Source organism: Dromaius novaehollandiae, chromosome 16, assembly GCF_036370855.1.
Source record: "Dromaius novaehollandiae isolate bDroNov1 chromosome 16, bDroNov1.hap1, whole genome shotgun sequence".
Taxonomy (NCBI): domain Eukaryota; kingdom Metazoa; phylum Chordata; class Aves; order Casuariiformes; family Dromaiidae; genus Dromaius; species Dromaius novaehollandiae.
This window is the reverse complement of record NC_088113.1, coordinates 21676614-21693542: the sequence shown is the minus strand read 5'-3', so window position 1 is coordinate 21693542 and position 16929 is coordinate 21676614. Positions and strand designations below refer to the sequence as shown.

The 16929-nt window shown below is 64.4% G+C and overlaps 1 protein-coding gene across 8 annotated transcripts in view; it reads left to right on the top strand.

Moving 5' to 3' along the window:
* Positions 1-14938, top strand: part of CDH22 (cadherin 22) — a 122157-nt gene extending 107219 nt beyond the window's left edge. For 4 of the 8 annotated variants that reach the window (XM_064521761.1, XM_064521760.1, XM_064521763.1 and 1 more), the window contains 3 exons: positions 4928-5179; positions 6952-7098; positions 7278-9930. In XM_064521761.1, coding sequence (XP_064377831.1) covers positions 4928-5179; positions 6952-7098; positions 7278-7816 — 938 coding nt within the window. In that variant the 3' untranslated portion in view covers positions 7817-9930. Of the gene's footprint in view, positions 1-4927; positions 5180-6951; positions 9931-14724 lie in introns of those variants that run through there. The other 4 variants (XM_064521766.1, XM_064521768.1, XM_064521762.1 and 1 more) reach the window with 4 other exon arrangements.
* The last annotated feature ends 1991 nt before the right edge of the window (positions 14939-16929 follow it).

Below are 16929 nucleotides of genomic sequence, written 5' to 3'. Positions count from 1 at the left end.
CTCTGGCCCGAGGGCCGGGCCGGGGCGATGAGGCTCGGCCGAGGCTTTGCCGCCCGGCGGTGTTCGGGAATTGTCCCCGCTTGTGCGCGCTGGGGTCCGTCGCGGGCGCAGGACCGGGCTCACGCGCTGCAGCGGGCGCAGGACCAGGCTCATGCACGGGACCGGGCTCACGCGCGGCCGTCTCCCCGAGCCGCTGCCCCGGCTGGGACGAGGCTCCCTGCGCTCACGCTCCGCCTCCGCGCTGAGCGGTCCCGCCAGCGTTGCCTGTGGCGCAACGCTGAATAAAGCGAGTGAAAGCTGGCATCGCCTCCCACCTTCTGCTCTGGGTGAAACAAATGCTGTTGCTGCAGTTATCCCCGGTGGTTGCAGACCCTCCCAAATGCCGAGCGACGCCATCTGCGGCAGCAGGGAGAGGAGGCCGCCTGTGCAGAGGCACCTCACCTCTGCTGCAGGAGCGTGCTTCAGCCTCGTCTCCCTCTGATTTTTCCTTTGTTCCTTCCCCCCGCCTTCCCCAGTGCATCGCGTGTCCTGGCAGCGCTCGCCTTCGCCCCCTGCTCTCGCTCGTTCCTCGCTGCAGCCTCCTCTGTCCGCCCCTTCCTCCCTCTCGTCGTTCGCCCCTCTTGCACTTCTCTCTCCTTCTTCATATAAATATCAGTGGTGACAAACTGCTACCACCAGCCCATCTGTTTCTTTGTACAAATTTGTAGCCAGTTTTGAAACGTGATTTATAAATATTGCTTTTGCAGCCAAGGAGTGACACTGATGGATGTCAGCACAGATGGATTCGCTAAGCTCCTGCTTAAATCCTTCTTCTTTTTTCCCTTACACCTACTTCCCCGGTTCCTGCAAGGCAGCACAAAGTGCCTCAGCAGGGCAGCGCGTCCTCAGCGCGGCCGGGGCCGCGTCCTCCCGGGAGCGCTCGCTGCCGCTGACTGCGGTGGGCCGGGCCGGGCAGGGGCACCCGACCCGCGGCCGGTGGCCGGGAGCGAGGGGCCGGGTCCTTGCGGATACCAGGAGAAGCAGGAGGACCCAGAGGCAGGGCTGGTTGAATTTTACAGCGGCCCTGTAGCACAGGTGGAGCAGAGCAAGGGCAGCACAGGATGCCCAAAGCTGCCCGGGCTGCTCTTGGGGTCCTCCTCGGCAGCGTGGGAGGGTTTGGGGACCGTCCTTGGCGGTGGGGCGGCCTGTCCGTCCCATGAAGACCTGGTGGAGCGTTGCGAAGTACGTGGGTGGACGTCAGCGGTCACAGAGGGGGTCTGCTGAGCCCGGGGGTCACGATGCTGCCCCTGGGCCAGGCCCCGCTGCGCTCAGAGCTGCGCAGAGCGAGATGATCCCTGCAAGGACCTGCAGCTCCGCTCGTCGTCTCCCGGTTCGCTGTGGCATGTGTGCTCCACGGCTGCCCGGAGCTGCCTCGGCTCTCGCGCTCCGGGTCCGAGACGCAAGAGCGAAAGGTGACTCTGCAGGAGGCTTCCCGTCAGCCCAGTTATAGCTGAAGCAGTTTGCAGGAGTCAGGCTTTGAGACGGTGCCACTGCCTACCTGCGTCTTTGCTCCTTTCCTCCTTTGCTCTGTCTGAGGGAGTGCTCAAGCACTTCCTAATTCATCAGACGAGGAGCAAAAAGTCGTGTGTGACAGCAAGGGACCAGATCCAGAAGGAAGATACCCAGCAGATGAAGCGCCTAAAGGAGGAGACAGTGGAGAAAGTTGACCTCGCCCAGTTCCAACTGGTGCCTTTCCAAAAGGATTCTGCAGCCTGTGCTCCTAACTCCCCCTTTCCTGGGTCTTTCTGGCCTGAGAAAAATGATTAAAGAAGCATCAAAGGTAATTAAAGCCCAAGATCATGTTCTCCAGGAACTCCTAATTGTGTTGGAAGGGTTGGTAGAAAGAAACTAAGCCCTGCAACCTGGAAGGGTTGGTGGGTAATGTGGAGCGACACATGGAAGCTACTGACTCCGGAGCTCAAGGGCTGGGAAGGCAGATGTCTGAACTCTCCACAGGTCTCATTAAGAGCGTGTAACGGGTGGAAGTCTGAACACTCCGATGCAGAACGTGTGGCTCTGCGGTATGCCCGAGGAAGGGAAGCCTGCTCCAGCCACCGCAGGGATGCCGCAGACGCCGATCTGCCGTGGGGCGAAACGGAGCACCGGGTCTCCCCGGGGGCTGGGCCAGAGGCGGCAGCGGCAGCGGCACCGCGGTCCGGGGAACCTGGGGCAAGAGCGAGGCGAAAGGGGAAGAGCCAAGTTCCTCCCACGCCGGCTGCCCCCACCGCAGGGCTGGGGAGGGAGGTCTGTCCCGTCAGGGAGGCCTCCGTGGCAGCGGGCCCGGTGCTAACGAGCCGGTGCGTCCAGGGCCGCCGGAGCCGCCGAGCAGCTGCTGGACCAGCACGGGCAGATGCTCGCCGTGGCCCTGGGAGTGCGGGAGAGGGCTGGGATATCGAAACCCAGACTGGAGGTAGATTGCTCCCGTCTGCTTTCCTAGTGCTGTTTGAGATTGAGTTATGAGAAGGATTTATTAGCTCTGTCTTTGAAGCTGCCAAGAGCCTCTTTGGAGAGGGAGAGGGAGTCTGAGAGACTTAATTATTTTATTATTCCTAGTTACCACCACAGTATATTGCATTTCTAAACTTTCCTCTTACAGCAATATTGACTGGTCCCTGCACACTTGACTCCAGTTGGTTTCTATTTTGCCCTGCGAATTGCTCCTCGAGGAGACAGAGATGTCGTTTCCTGTCCTTTGCATGAAATGATGTGATGTGACACGGGATAAAGTCACTGCGTGGTCAGGGAGAGGCGCGGGAAATCTGCGGAGGAATATGAAATGTCAGCTTGTCTAGCAAGGCGGCATTGACAGTAAGCGGCTTGGCGTGTGGGCTGCGGAGCACATGCAGTGCAACCTTCGGGGCGGTGCGATGGTGGCTCAGAGCGTGGCCTCGCGCGGACTGGACAGGGAAACACAGAAGTGTGGAAGAGGTCCAAACTCCTCCGTGCAGAAAAGCTGTGCATCAACAAGCTGACTGCAACATCTGCTGCAATTTCCATGCCACCTCATGGGAAACACTGCTCTCAGCTTCGTGGCCCAAAAACTGGGCTAAGCAGAAAGCTGCTACTGAGGAAGGGACGAGAGAGGCTGCAGGGCCGGGGCCTTCCCGGCTTCTCTGTGCGGCGACTCCGAGTCTGCTGGTGCGAACAAAAGCGCCCCAGGACGCAGAGCCTGGAAGGAGCTGCCGCAGGTCAGTGCCCTGTAGAGAAAGGACTGCACCGGGAGGAATCACACTGGTCTGTAAGCAGTTGCTCTGAATACATTTTCCAGGGTGTATTTTCCCAGATCTGGGCAAAATTCACTTCCCGTCTGTGTTCGGATGGACTGCGTGGCAGGGCAGCAGCACTGCTGTTTCTGGAGCCTCTCGTTCTTGTTCGTGGCCCAGAAGGGAACACGGGAGAAGTTTGCAAGCAGCAGGGGTGTAAGCCCCGAGAGGGAAAGCGGGTTGTCCGGAGTGCCCGGGGGGGGGGACACGGCGGGGGCGGCTCCGGGCCGGGGCTGCGCAGCGCTGGTGTCCGTGAGACTCATGCCGGCTGTGCAGCGCGGTTGAGCAATGTCTGTGGTGCAGATGTGAAACTGCTGTTGCTGCTCTTCCTGCAGGAAGTGTTGACATCACCCTGTTCGAGAGAGAAAGCGTTTTACGATGTTTGAAATAGCATTTTGTACTTGTGATTTCCGTCTCTCTCCCTAGTGCTGAGTTTTGGGTAACAGAACGAGATCTCAGCGCCTTCCTGGGCCGCGGTTCCTCAGAGCTGTCTGTCATGCTGCCGCTTGTGTTTGAATACTGGCTGCTTTATTCTGAGTTTGTGGCATCAGCCGTGGAAACCTTCCTCCTCCCTCCCCGGCAGGGAGGCGAGGGCTCCGCGGTGCCGCGCGCCGTCTGGGCGCTGCTGCCAGCACCCGAGCGAGGTTAGCGGCCGCCTCTCCGCGACTCGCACGCAGTATTTCCCCTCCGTTTCTAGAGACTTTCTAAAAATACCCGAGCTGAAATCCGTGCGCCTCGTGGCAGGTCCCGCTCTGGGGAAGGAGCTGGAGCTGCCTGCGGACAGGAGGGGAGCTGCGAGGCCCCGGCGGCGCGAGGCGCGGGCGCTGCGTGCACCTTGCACGGAGCCCGTCGGTGTGTGCCGGCGAGGCCCGGCGGCTTCCCGGCACGGGGCCGCAGCCCCGGAGGATGGGGGGCCGCCGGAGCAGGCAGCGTGTGCCGGCAGGATCCTCCGGCAGGGCCCCGCGGGCGGGCAGCGCGGCAGCCCCTCCGCGGCCGTCGCGGGCGCGTGGGTTGGTGCTGGTGGCTGCGGCCTCGCCGGCACGCTGCGCGGGTTGGCTGCGGTGTCTCCTCTGAGGCAAAACGTCCCTGGATTGGGTCTCACAAGCACCTGCCCTGCTGCTGCCTCCCGATCCCTGCTCCGGAGGCTGCTGCCTGCCCGAGGTCCGCTGCTGCGGGCAGGGACGAGCGAGGTGGCCTGGGAAGTTCCCCTGATGGATAAAAGATGCTGCCTCCAGAGGAGGAGGTTTGCGGTGACCGCTGCACGGCTCCGCACGCGCGGCGAGGCTGAGGCTGAGGCTGAGGCTGAGGCTCGGGCAGCCCCTGAACGTGGGCGCGCTCCCCTGCCCGGCGCCTGGCCGCTGCTGCTCCGGGCACGAGCCTCGGGGCACCGGCTGTGCTCGCGGCCGGGCCGGAGCGGAGGCCTCTTCCCTCCCCGCCGTGCTGAAAACCCGGCTCTCCCCGGCCGAGGGCTCCGCGGGCGGCAGCACCTCGCTGCGAGCGGCCGAGCCGTGTTTTGTTAGGTGAAGGCTGCAGCGAGCCGGGTCCTGGGCGCGGGGCTGGGGTGGCTTGGTCCTGCTCGCTGTCCCCAGCAGTGACGTTGCTGTGGGTTTGCTTGCTCCCCGCAGACAACACGGCCGCGGTGCACACGCAAAGAGTGGGCTTCAACCGCCAAGAGCAGGACGTGTATTTGCTGCCCATCCTGGTGGTGGACAGCGGCCCCCCGGCCCTCAGCAGCACGGGGACTCTGACCATCCGCGTGTGCGGCTGCGACAGCAGCGGGGCCATCCAGTCCTGCAACAGCACGGCCTACGTCATGTCTGCCACGCTGAGCCCCGGCGCGCTCATCGCTCTGCTGGTCTGCGTCCTCATCCTGGTCGGTGAGTGTCCCCGCTGCCCTCCTCTCCCCCCGCCTCGTCCCCGTCTCCTCCCTTCATCCCGGTCATGCGCACGAGTGGAGGCAGTTGCTCTGGGCTTGGCAGAGGCCCCTTGGCCGCCTGACGCCCTGCCAGGAGCTCTGCAGAGCCGGGGCAGCAAACCCCACCAGCCGCGGGGTGCAGGTGGGAGCTGGGTGTTGGGGGCACTTCCGTGTTTGTCCGAAGCCGAGACCCCCGTGGGCTGGGCTCAGCGACACGTCTGAAGCAGGACGGTTCCCCCGCAGTGGGAAGATGGGCTTCGCTCGCGGAGGATGGAGAGACGCGGGGCATGTGTGCGTCCCAGGGGCTGGGACACGGCAGCCAAGAGTGGCAGACGTGGGGCATGTGTGTGTCCCAGGGGCTGGGGCACGGCGGCCAAGGGTGGCAGACGCGGGGCACGTGTGCGTCCCGGGGGCTGGGGCACGGCGGCCAAGGGTGGCAGACGCGGGGCACGTGTGCGTCCCAGGGGCTGGGGCACGGCGGCCAAGAGTGGCAGACGCGGGGCACGTGTGCGTCCCAGGGGCTGGGGCACGGCAGCCAAGGGTGGCAGATGTGGGGCACGTGTGCGTCCCAGGGGCTGGGGCACGGCGGCCAAGGGTGGCAGACGCGGGGCACGTGTGCGTCCCAGGGGCTGGGGCACGGCAGCCAAGGGTGGCAGACGTGGGGCACGTGTGCGTCCCGGGGGCTGGGGCACGGCGGCCAAGAGTGGCAGACGCGGGGCACGTGTGCGTCCCAGGGGCTGGGGCACGGCGGCCAAGAGTGGCAGACGCGGGGCACGTGTGCGTCCCGGGGGCTGGGGCACGGCGGCCAAGAGTGGCAGACGCAGGGCACGTGTGCGTCCTGGGGGCTGGGGCACGGCGGCCAAGGGTGGCAGACGCGGGGCACGTGTGCGTCCCGGGGGCTGGGGCACGGCGGCCAAGGGTGGCAGACGCGGGGCACGTGTGCGTCCCGGGGGCTGGGGCACGGCGGCCAAGGGTGGCAGACGCGGGGCGGGTAGTCCTGCAGTGGTGCTCTTCTCAGAGGCCTGCGAGGGTCGGCGTTGGAGCGTGCGTGAACGAGGAGCAGGGCTGTTCTGGTGCCTGCAAGGGTTGCGGAAACGTGCCCGGGTCCTGCTGGGAGCATGCAGACCGGCTGCTGGGGACAGGCCGGCCCCGGGTGGGGAAGCTCTCCGTGCCCCGGGGATGCTGCGGGTGCCGTCGGCAGGTCTGCACCAGCGGGTGCTGGGGCTGACGCTGCGGGGGAAGCGTGGGCTCGTTTGCGCGCGGAGAGGGGAGGGGGCCTGGGGAGGTGGGTGGTGCAGTGCCCTCGGGTTTGGCACCGTGCAGCTGGTGGATGCTGCTGCTGAAAGCCCTCTGGCATCAGCGTGGGCTCGCAGCTGGCTCCTGCGGGCTGTCAGGACGTCTGCGGAAGCCAGCGCGTTGTTCGCTGGTCTTTCTTCTCCTTGGCACGTCTCTGCTCCCTGTCTCCTGCCGTGTCTCCGTTTAGAAAACCCTTTCCCACAGGGTGCACGTTACACTGGTTTCATTTTCCAACGCAGTGCAAACAAATTTCTGCCTAATTGCCCAAACGAATAAAGTGCACATCGGAGCTCTGAAGGTGATGGGATGAATGGATGATGATCCAGGACACATCTGTGGCTCATTGCTCAGGCTCTGTGCCATCTGCTCCACAATCACCCTCCAACATTTGGCTGCTGCTGTGATTCATGCACCCCTTTTCCTATTCATCTTCCACAGAATCCAGCCGTTTGTCTGTCCAGCCGTGCGTTCATCCATCTGCCCCTCCCGTCTCTGGTCATGCTGCATGGAAAGGAAGCTCCTGGTCTGCACTGGAGCCCAGGCCCATCTCTCTCCCACCCAGTAACACAACACAGCTGCTGCTCAGTGAGCCTGGCTGACGCGGACCGGCCGGCAGCGCAGGCCCCTCGCCCGGGGGGTGCCGGTCCGGGCCGGGGGCTGCCTTGCCTCCGAGCCTGGCCCCAAACACGGGCCGTCCTCGCACCCCTGAGGGCAGCTTGCGTGAGCCCGTCACCCTGTCTGCTGACTGTCTCTTCCCTTGGCAGTGCTGGTCCTCCTGATCCTTACGTTGAAGCGGCACCACAAAAGCCACCTGACGCCCGAGGAGGACGAGGACATGAGGGACAATGTCATCAAATACAATGACGAAGGGGGCGGCGAGCAGGACACGGAGGCCTACGACATGTCGGCCCTGCGCAGCCTCTACGACTTCAGCGAGATCAAAGGCGGCGACGGCGGGGGGGGGCCGGGCGAGGGGGGCCTGGGCGGAAACCTGGCCTCCGAGCTCCACGCGCTCCCGCAGTGGGTGCAGAACCCGGACCTGGACTTCTCCCTCTTCAGGGACTACATCTGCAAGAAGGTGGAGCAGGCGGACGAGGACGTCTCGGTGCCGCCCTACGACTCCTTCCAGACCTACGCCTTCGAGGGCTCGGACTCCCCCGTCCCCTCCCTCAGCTCCCTCGGCACCTGGTCCAGCGGCTCCGAGCAGGACTTCTCCTACCTGGGGGGCTGGGGGCCGCGCTTCCGGCAGCTGGCCGCGCTCTACGCGGGCCGCAAGGGCGAGGAGGAGGGCGAGGAGTCCTAGCCGCCCGGCCGGGGCCCCCAGCGAGGTGGGGGCGGGTGCCGGGCTGGGCTCCCGCGCGGGGCGGGCGAGCGGTGCCCCGTGGGCAGCGCCCCGCCGGTGGGTGCCCTGCCGCCGCGGAGGGGCCGAGCGCCTCGGTCGCGCCCCTCGCTCGGGGCTCCTCGGCGCGGGCAGGGCTGGCTGGGGCGGTCGCCAGCGTAATCTCTTTAATACCAATCTCCATTAAAGCACTACACGTTAATTTAAGAAAGAGAAAATCTAATTCAAGAGAGTTCAGAGGGGGTTCCCCCCCCCCCCTGCAAATTATCATTTAAATAGATCTGTGCAGTGAGCCCGGTTCAGGGAGGGAAGAGCAGGCCAGGAGCCTTTTGTTGTCCAAATTGTTTTTGTCACTCGATTCAGAGCGTTTGAAGTGCTTTGATTTCATTAAGAGCTTTCCCTGCTGAGGGATGCAAGCTTTTCACCTCTCTCCTGTCCCCCCCATGCTGGCTGGCTCCCCGGGTCCCTGCTCCATGCGGGTCCCCGGTACGGTGCCGGCAGAGCTGCGCCAGGCCCAGGGGCTCCCACGCCGGTGCTGGCTCCCCGCGGGCTGCAGCAACGCAGGGAGGAGGTGGGACAGGGCAGCACCGGCCGCAGGGCAGGGGACGTCCCGGAGCCCTGGTCCGAGGGGCGATCCCTCGCCGCCGCCAGCCTGGCGCGCGGGCAGGATCCCGAGCCCGTCGGCCGGGCACAGGGAGAGCAGTGGCCGGACCGCGGCGGTGCTCGGACTCCCTTTGGCGTCTGCAGCCGGTTGTGCCGCTTCCAGGAGCGATGGAGGATGGGAAATGCAGAGCGGCGGTGCAGGACCGCGGGGGACGTCGGCAGCAGGAGCCCCTCGGCCAGGCGCCTGTGAGCCGGGGTCCCGCGGGCGCTGCCGTGCACGGGGCGTGAGTGAGTTTTGGCTGGTCCCAGGAGGTGCCCAGGCAGCTTCTCGCACCGCCCCGGCCACTGCGGCTCCGTGTCGGGCGACGCTGGGGAAGATCGGTGATGTGGTTGATAAGCAGCCCGTGCAGCCCCCCATGGCCCGGTGCTTCCTGGGCTCGTCACTGGGTTTGTCCTTGCAGTTTAGCCACGGACAGCGTTTTCCGTCCTCGGGGAGTGTTTAGCTGTAAATGCCTGTGCATGTTCGTTTTATCCTGTTTTGCCTCCCGGCCGCCGGCACTGCTCTCGCCGTGGAGTGGGGCCACGTGGGACGAGCAGGTGAGGCTCCTTCCGTCCTGGCTCGTCCCCACGGCAGCCGCATCCCTGCTCCGGCCCCTCCGGCACAGGACAATGCGGCTCGGTGCGGGGCAGGAGCCGCTCATTTCTCAGGATCCCTCTGGCTGTCCCCACGGAGGCTGCGGGCGCTCGCCCCGCATCCTCGCCCCGCGCACATGCCCTGCATCCTCGCTCTGCATCCTCACCCCGCATCCTCGCCCGGCACTCGTCCCGCATCCTCACCCCACATCCTCATCCCATTTGCTCGCCCCACGCGCTCGCCCCGCATCCTCACCCCGCATCCTTGCCCGGCACTCGTCCCGCATCCTCATCCTGCACCTTCACTCCACACTCGCTCCGCGCTCGCCCGCATTCTCGCCCCGCGAGCGCTCGGTTGGTCACTGTGATTCCCCGCCGGCGCCGGGATGCGGCCAGGTGAACCGGCAGCTCTTCGCGGGCGGTCGGGCATGCGTCGCCGCCCCAGCAAGGCCCCGAACCTGGGCACGGGGAACGGAGAAAGCCCTCTCTTTCCTCAGGAAGGTGTTCGTGTTCCCCCTGGCCGGAGCTGCGCGTCCCCGGCCTTCCCTCTAGCGAAGTGTTGTGCAATAGCCGGCCCCGTCCCTGGAGATGGGGCTGACGGTGAGTGCGTGGACCCCCCCGGCCCCGCTGCCCCGCACGGTCCCTCCTGGTCCCCAAGCGAGTGCGGTGTGGGCCGGGGCGCCGCATCGGCTCTGGGAGCTGGCGACCGCGGGAACGCCCGACGGAGCCGCTTGGGTTTCCTTTCTCTTTCCAGACAAAATCAGGAGGTTGACTTCCCCACCCTTGTTATTTTTTTCGAGGTCTTTCTAGGACCCGGAAATAAATTATTTCCTTGTCGTCTAGCCTGAGTCCTATTTACTTATTTTCTCTTGTTTCGTTTCCTCACTGCGTTGTCACCACTGGGCCGTTCGTGTCTTGCCGGAGCGCGGCAGCCCGTCTCGGCCCCGAGCGCCGCGTCTTCCCTGCCGAGCGCCGCCGGCAGCGTCCGCCCGGCTCCTGGACGGGTCCCGGCAGCCGGACGCTGCTTGTCTGGCAACGCCTCCTTTTTCATAGAAAAAAGCATAAGCTTATTCCCGAGAAAGGCAAAGTTCTTCTGTCTAAACCAGAAGAAAATGATGGCAAAAACGTCCGTCACCGCCAGCAACCTGCCGCGAGCCGGCTGCATGCTCCGCGGCGGGGAGGCACCTGCGTCCCGTCCCCGGCGCCCGGGGCGACTCCTGCTTCGGTGCCTGGGGGTTCCTCGTTCCTCCTCCTCTTTGGAGCAACAGCAGAAAGAACAACAGGCACATTGATGCCAAACAACAAAGAACAACCTGATCATGCAGCCTCGTGATCCTCAGATTCCTCCTTGGGATCTTTGGTGTCGTTTTCCCGGCGTCAAAGGCAGCCGCGCAGCCCCGTCTGCTCACTGACAAACACGGGTCCTGGTCACACTCTTCTTCACAGCCCCGTGCGATCGGGCATCGTCCGTGGGCTTTGGTATCACGACCCAGTCTCACGTGGGTAGCAAAGTGCACTACTGCAGCGTTCGGTTATTGGCTGGAGCAAGGAATTACTTAAAAAAAAAAACAACTGGGTTTTAATAGTGAAATGGTGCAAATGAATGACACCGTACCCTGACCACAGATAAATCAATTGCTGGTGGTTTTCTTGGTGGCAGGGGAAGGAGCAAGATGCTAATGGCAAATGAGCATGAACTGCTCACCCCGGGCCCAGGAAACCTCTGCCAGAGCTCGGCTGCAAGCACGGCCGCCCGCCAGCGCGGTGGGGGGCACCGGCCCCCGGGACCCGGCACAGCGCGGAGGCTGGCGGCGCAGAGGGTGACGTGTGCTCGCGTCTGTGGTGGCACCGATGCGGGTCAGCAGGTAACACGGGCTGGATTTAAACCTCTCCATAAAGCGCAGTCGTTTAAATAGCATCTTGCTGTCCTCGCTCTGAAGCAGGCTTATTGATCCCTGAGGTCTTTAAGCTTTTCCATATCCTTCACCATCCCTGTGCCTCCACGCCCATCTTGCTCCCCTGATTATTCACTTAATGGTATGGAAGAAGCATCTGTTGACCTTTGATGAAAGCAGTTAGTGGGATGCTGTAACAGAAAGGAGGAGTCTCGAGGCCAGAGGGCTCTTTCAGATGTGCAAGGTGTGCTGCCAGATCGCCGAGTGCACCGTATTTTTCTCCTCGCCGTTGCAGTGAGTGCCTCCAGAGCTGCCAACCGTGAGGAGGCCTTTTAGCAAGCATTATTGGTAATTGCCCACCCACAGCAAGTGTGTCAGCGCTGCGCTCACAGCTGCACGCTTCCGCAGCTTTGGACACATTGGCCAACTGCTGTTTGCAAAGAGCTATTGATAGCTGCTGTGTGTTCGCACCCTGCTCTTCCAGCCCCGGCCCTTAGCAACGAGAGCTCTCGTGTTCCAGCTGCAGCCAGCACGGAGCTGCGCTGGCCTTGACTCCCGCACACCGACCTCAGGCACCGCCCGAGGAGCCTCGATGCCGCAGGACTCCGGGGATCGGGTGCCCTAGGAAATCCCAGCTGCTAGAGGGAAGAGCCGGCAGCCAGCGTGCTGCGCACGACGGGGTAACCAGTGCCCAGCAGCGAGTGTGACGAGTCCCAGCCACGCAGAAGTGTTTGCTGCTTGGTATCGTGGAGGAACGGAAAGCGCTCAAAGCAACAGATTGCCAGCCAGAACCAGGCCCTTGACTACAAAAGGAGGAGGATAATTGAGAGCTCTGATTGCAGAAGCATCTCTGAGGATGTGTTAAGGGCTCGTGCAATGCCCCCTCAACACAGGCCTTTGAGGAGAGCTTTCTGCAGCAGCTCCTCTCTCTCCAGCGGCTCCGCAGCTCCCCAGCTCCCGTCAGGGGCACGCTGGCGTCGTCCTTGCCCACGTGGCCTCTGTGAGCCGGTCCTCCGTGAGCCAGGCCTCCGTGAGCCAGGCCTCCCGTGCCGCCTGGTGCCTGGCTGCGGGACCGGCCGGGACCCTCGAGCGGAGCTGGCGGCCGGGCGAACCCGGCTGCTGCTGGGTTGCGGGGAGCGTGCGGCACCAAGGGCCCCCGGCCCAGCCGGACACCGGCACCTCTCCCGATTGCAAAAGCTGGGTGTGCTCTGCTGGGCTCGTCGGGGAGAGGAGAACGGACAGCGATGCCTGCACCCCGGGAGACAAACACCTCTCTGGCACCGGGGTGCAGGCAGGGCCGGCGAGGCTGCCCCTCCCGCGCGCTTCGGCAGCAAACACTCGCCGCCCCCCGCCCGGGGCTGCCCGGCGCGCTGGGAGGGTGACGTTGTCCAGCCGTTCACTGCGGGGAGCACACGTCGGCCGGTCCTGCACGCACCCCCTGAGCTAGTGCTTTAACCACGGTAATTGGAGAGGGTTTAATCCCTCTGCTGCTGGAGGAAGCACGCGCGGCTGGCAGGAACGATCCGCCCCGGCTCGTCCCCGGCGAGGCAGCCGATCGCGGCGTCCTCGGCGGTCAGGAGTCGCTCACCCCTGGCCGGGAACCAGGCAGCTGGCGAAATCCCTGCACGCTGCACGCAAATGAGACACCGAAAATGCTCATTAAAGCCGGCACGGCACGCCTTCATTATTCCGAAATAATTGTCTGCAAGGCTCAGCTCGCGAGGCGAGCGTCGCTTGGTGCAGAAATGTGATAAAAAGAAAACAGGAAGTGCAATCAATGCTTGTAATCCTTTTAAATAAAAAAGGTACTTGCTAGTAGCTGCCAACGTCTTTAAAAAGCTGTGATTTCCCTGGAGAGAGCCCTTATCAGCCATGCCTGCGTGTCATTCTGGCTGTCTGTCAATCCATCAGGCTTCAGTGCCACTGACATTAAGAAGCCAGGCATTAAGATTATCACATTTAGCCATAATGTAGCACAGATTGTGTTGACATTTGGAAAATATTCCGCCACAGGAACCATTTGACTTCTATACTTTCTTCCCAAATGAAAAAAAAAAGGTGCTCTGAAAGGCGCGGGGAGGAGCCCTGCGTCCCCGGGGCCGGCCGTGCCGCGGTGCCGGGCCGCGGTGCCATGTTCCCGCCGGGGCTCCTGCCGCCCGGCCACGCACGGGAACCGGGACCGCGGGAACGGCGCCGACCGGCCCCCAGTGCGCTGATTAATCTCTTTAAATAACTGCGAATCCATTTTCCAGGAAAAGTTAATCTACTCTAAATGGCCCTGGTGCTTTCCCGGGCTCCAGTCAATATGTGGGCTCTTGCTTTTTGTGTGTAATTCACAGTAATTGCAAAAGAGCGGTTTCTGAAGAAATGACGCTCTGGAAGCAGAGGTGCAAAGCGAGACGAGGCCCAATGAGCGCTACGTCCCGGAGCCGGGCGCGCCAGCCGGGGCGCGGGGAGCCGCCGGTGCCGCAGCGCTGCAGCCCCGATGCACCAGCCCCGCGGCGGGCTCTGCGGGCCGGGGAGCCGCCGCGGGCAGCGGGAGGGCAGGGGAGGGGAGCGCGCGCTGTGGTTGGCACTGTGAAGCCCCGGCCACGCTCCTTTCGGCTCGGCGCAGAGCCGCACCGCCGAGCTCCAGCGCGGATGTCGCTAAACCGTGCTCCAGCCCTGGCACCTATAAATAATTGAGGCAGCAGGTCTGCGCGTGGCTCTACTCCTCTGGCTCCGGGGACGGGAAGATGCCCTGTGCGTTTGTGCGGGGCCATGCAGGGCGTGCAGCTGTGCAGGAGTGCTTTTGTGCCAAGTGTGCAGCCGTGCAGAAGCACGTGCGTGCAGGGCCATGCAGTGTGTGCAGCAGTGCATGCGTGCGTGTGAGGAGCCGTGCAGAAGTGCAGCAGTGCATGCACGCATGTGAGGAGCTGTGCAGCCGTGCGTGCATGCGTGTGAGGAGCCGTGCAGCAGTACATGCACGCGGGGCTGCGTGGGACGTGCGGCCGTGCAGAAGTGCACACGTGTGTGTGTGCAGCGCAGCAGCCGCCCCGCGCAGCGTGCGTACGCCCTGGCAGATCATGAAGGTACATTAAATAGCAGCTGTCAGGCTCCTCCCGAGCACGGCGGTAACACAGCTGGGACCACTGTGATGGCTTCTTAATTTAAACTCTTGTTGTCTCTCAGCCACGTGCTAATGAGGGCTAATGGGGAGAGCGGCACGCTGCTGCTGGAGGTGGTGCCTTGGTCGGCCCCTGGCTCCGGCTCGGCTCCGGCTCGGCTCCGGCTCCCCTCTCCCGGGGGTCTCAGCTGGATCCCCGGGCGCCAGCTCCAGCCCTGCGCGGCCTCGCCGGGGCCGGGGGCTGCCGGGGCTGGCAGCATCCCGCAGCGTTCCTGTCTCCCCGCCCCGCGGAGCACTAATCCATGTGCTTTTCCGGATTAATGAAGCATGCAGCAAGTGTCCGGGAGAGGCAGCACGCTGCGGCAGGCGGGGGGGGGGGGGGGGGGCGGCACCGTGCACACGTGTGCTGACACACTTGTGTTCGTGCATGGTCGTGTGTGTCTGCGCACACGCAGAGGAAAAAAGTGGTCTCGCTACAGATTAACCATCAACCTTAAATAAAAAGCCCTCAAATACTAACACGGCCACTTACGCCGTATTTGCATATTTGCTTAATAAAAAATTATGGCTGTTCAAAGCCCGATAATTAATTATCCTCCATATTTTCTTTTAATTCCCTCCCTTTTTTATTACAGACTAAGCTGTTTTCCTGCTTACTCAGCAGAAACCCATCGCTGTTCCACCAGGATGAGACGTGCAATAAATATGTACTTATTAAATGTGCATTACAACTACACAAGCTGGGAGAGGTAATAACAGGCCTAACATAAAGCCGAAGTATTTATGCATGTACCTAGGGCCACTTTAGCTATTTATGTTCGCAAAGAAATTAAATTAGAGAGTTTGATAGCTCTCAGTGTAATTACGGTGGGGATTTGCACCGGGCGCCGTGTGCCGGGCGGACGCGCGTGGGGGACGGTCGGTGCCGAGGGCGGCCGCGGGCGCAGGATGGGGCCGAGCCGGTGCAGAACGGCGAAGGCCCCTCGGCGCGCGGGGTCTGCCGTGCCAGGCTGTCGCGCATGGGGACGCGGCCCCGCGCACGTGCACCACTGGAGCCAGCAGGACTCGCAGCCTCGCGCCGCGGGAAACGCCGCTCTCCAAGGAAAGAATTCCCGGAGAACAGAACAGGGACGCGTTTTCTTTGAAAACTGCATTTTAAAATCGGTTTTGTTTGAAGGCATCCAAGCGTCTTTGTGAGTTGTGAACTCCTGCTCTTCGCAAATGTTTTTACATAGAAGAAACGGGATTTGCTGTGAACGGGCCGGGCAACGCCGGCACAGCGAGCCCCGCGCCGGAGCAGCCCGCCCGCCGCGCCGCAGCCTGCCGGGGCTCTCCAGCCATCACCTCCCTGCAGGAGGTGCGGCAATTAGGCAGCGAGCTGATTAGTGCTGATTGCGAACCCCCCGCCGGCCCCGGGAGCCCAGCGGGAGGAGGGGGTGCTGCGGGGCCGGGCGACGGGAGCCTCGGCCGGGCGCGGGGCTGAGCGGGGACGTGCCAGCCGTGCCGGAGGAGCGCGAGCGCCGCGGCTCCAGGGACGCCGGGGGCGGGGGGGGGACACAGCCCAGCAATTACAGCGCAATTAGCTCGAACAGCAGGTTGGCTGCAAATTGCAGCTCCGCAGCAGCCGCTGGCACCGAGGGGGCGGCAGGCGGGCGCTCTCCCGCAGCTGGTCGGGGCGAGCGGGGGCTTTGGGCCGCGGCCCGCGGGGGCTCCCGGCTCCGGCACCGGCACCGGTCCCGTCCCGCGCGGGATGCTGCGGAGCCAGTGCCGCGGGCGGGGACGGGCCGGCAGCGCGGCAGGGCACGGTGCGGTGCCGGGGGTGCAGAGCCACTGCCCCCCCATCGCCGGCGCCGGGGCCGGGCGGGAAATGTCGGGGATCGCCGCAGGGCGACCGCGCGAGCGGCAGATGGCCGGTGATGGATTTGTCACTTCGCATTCAGGGAGTTCTTAAATATTCAGCCGAATCGGAGGTGACAGCTCGTGGCAGCAGGCAGCTTCTGTGCATCTCCGCGAGACCTCGCGGTCCCCGGGGAGGGGAGCAGAGCGGGACAAACCCGGCACCGCGCGGCAGCGGCGGCACCACGGGGCCCCGGTCGCCCCGTCGCTTGGCTGAGTGCTCGGCGCGCGCTGTCGCCGGTGGCCGAGGGGCAGCTCCTGGCACGGTGCCCGCGGCAGCTCTGGGCCGTGGCCGTGCACCACGCGGAGCCGAGCCGGGCCCCCGCCGCCTCCCGGGGCCGGCTGCACCGTGCCACGGCCGGCGGCTCCCGGCCTCGCAGCCCCCAGCGCGGCCCGGCTGTGCAGAGCCGCCGGTGCCGGTAGCTCGCGCCCGTCTCCGGCATCGTTGTGCCGGCTTCCACCGGGCCAGCGCTGCGCAGCCGAGCCGGCGCCAGGCTCCTCTTCCCCGCTCGCCGCTCCTCGGGGCCGCAGGCGGGAGGGGAGCTGCCGGCCGGGCTCTGCTGCAAGAGCTGCGCTCCGCCCTGGCTCCAGTGCATGCTTCGAGCAAGTTAATGTCAGCAGCCGGAGGGGACGGGAGGCGGTTTTGGTCGCTGTCCCCCCTTCCAGCCACCGCTGCGGGCGGGCGGTGCCACGCGGCGAGCACGGGGCCGGGCAGCGCGGGGCTGGTGCGGGAACAGCCTCCCCTCCCCTCGCCTCGCCTCGCCTCCCCTCGCCTCCCCTCGCCTCCCGCGGCCCCGCTTCCTCGCCCTGCCTCGTCGCCGGCCGCGGTAGCTGCTTCTCGGCCCTCAGGCGCTGGGCAGGCGGCTGCCGGCTGCTCTGCCCCGCCGGCGTTTCCCTTTGGTGACGGCAAAGGCAGGAGGCTCTGGGGAGGCCACGGGCTGTAA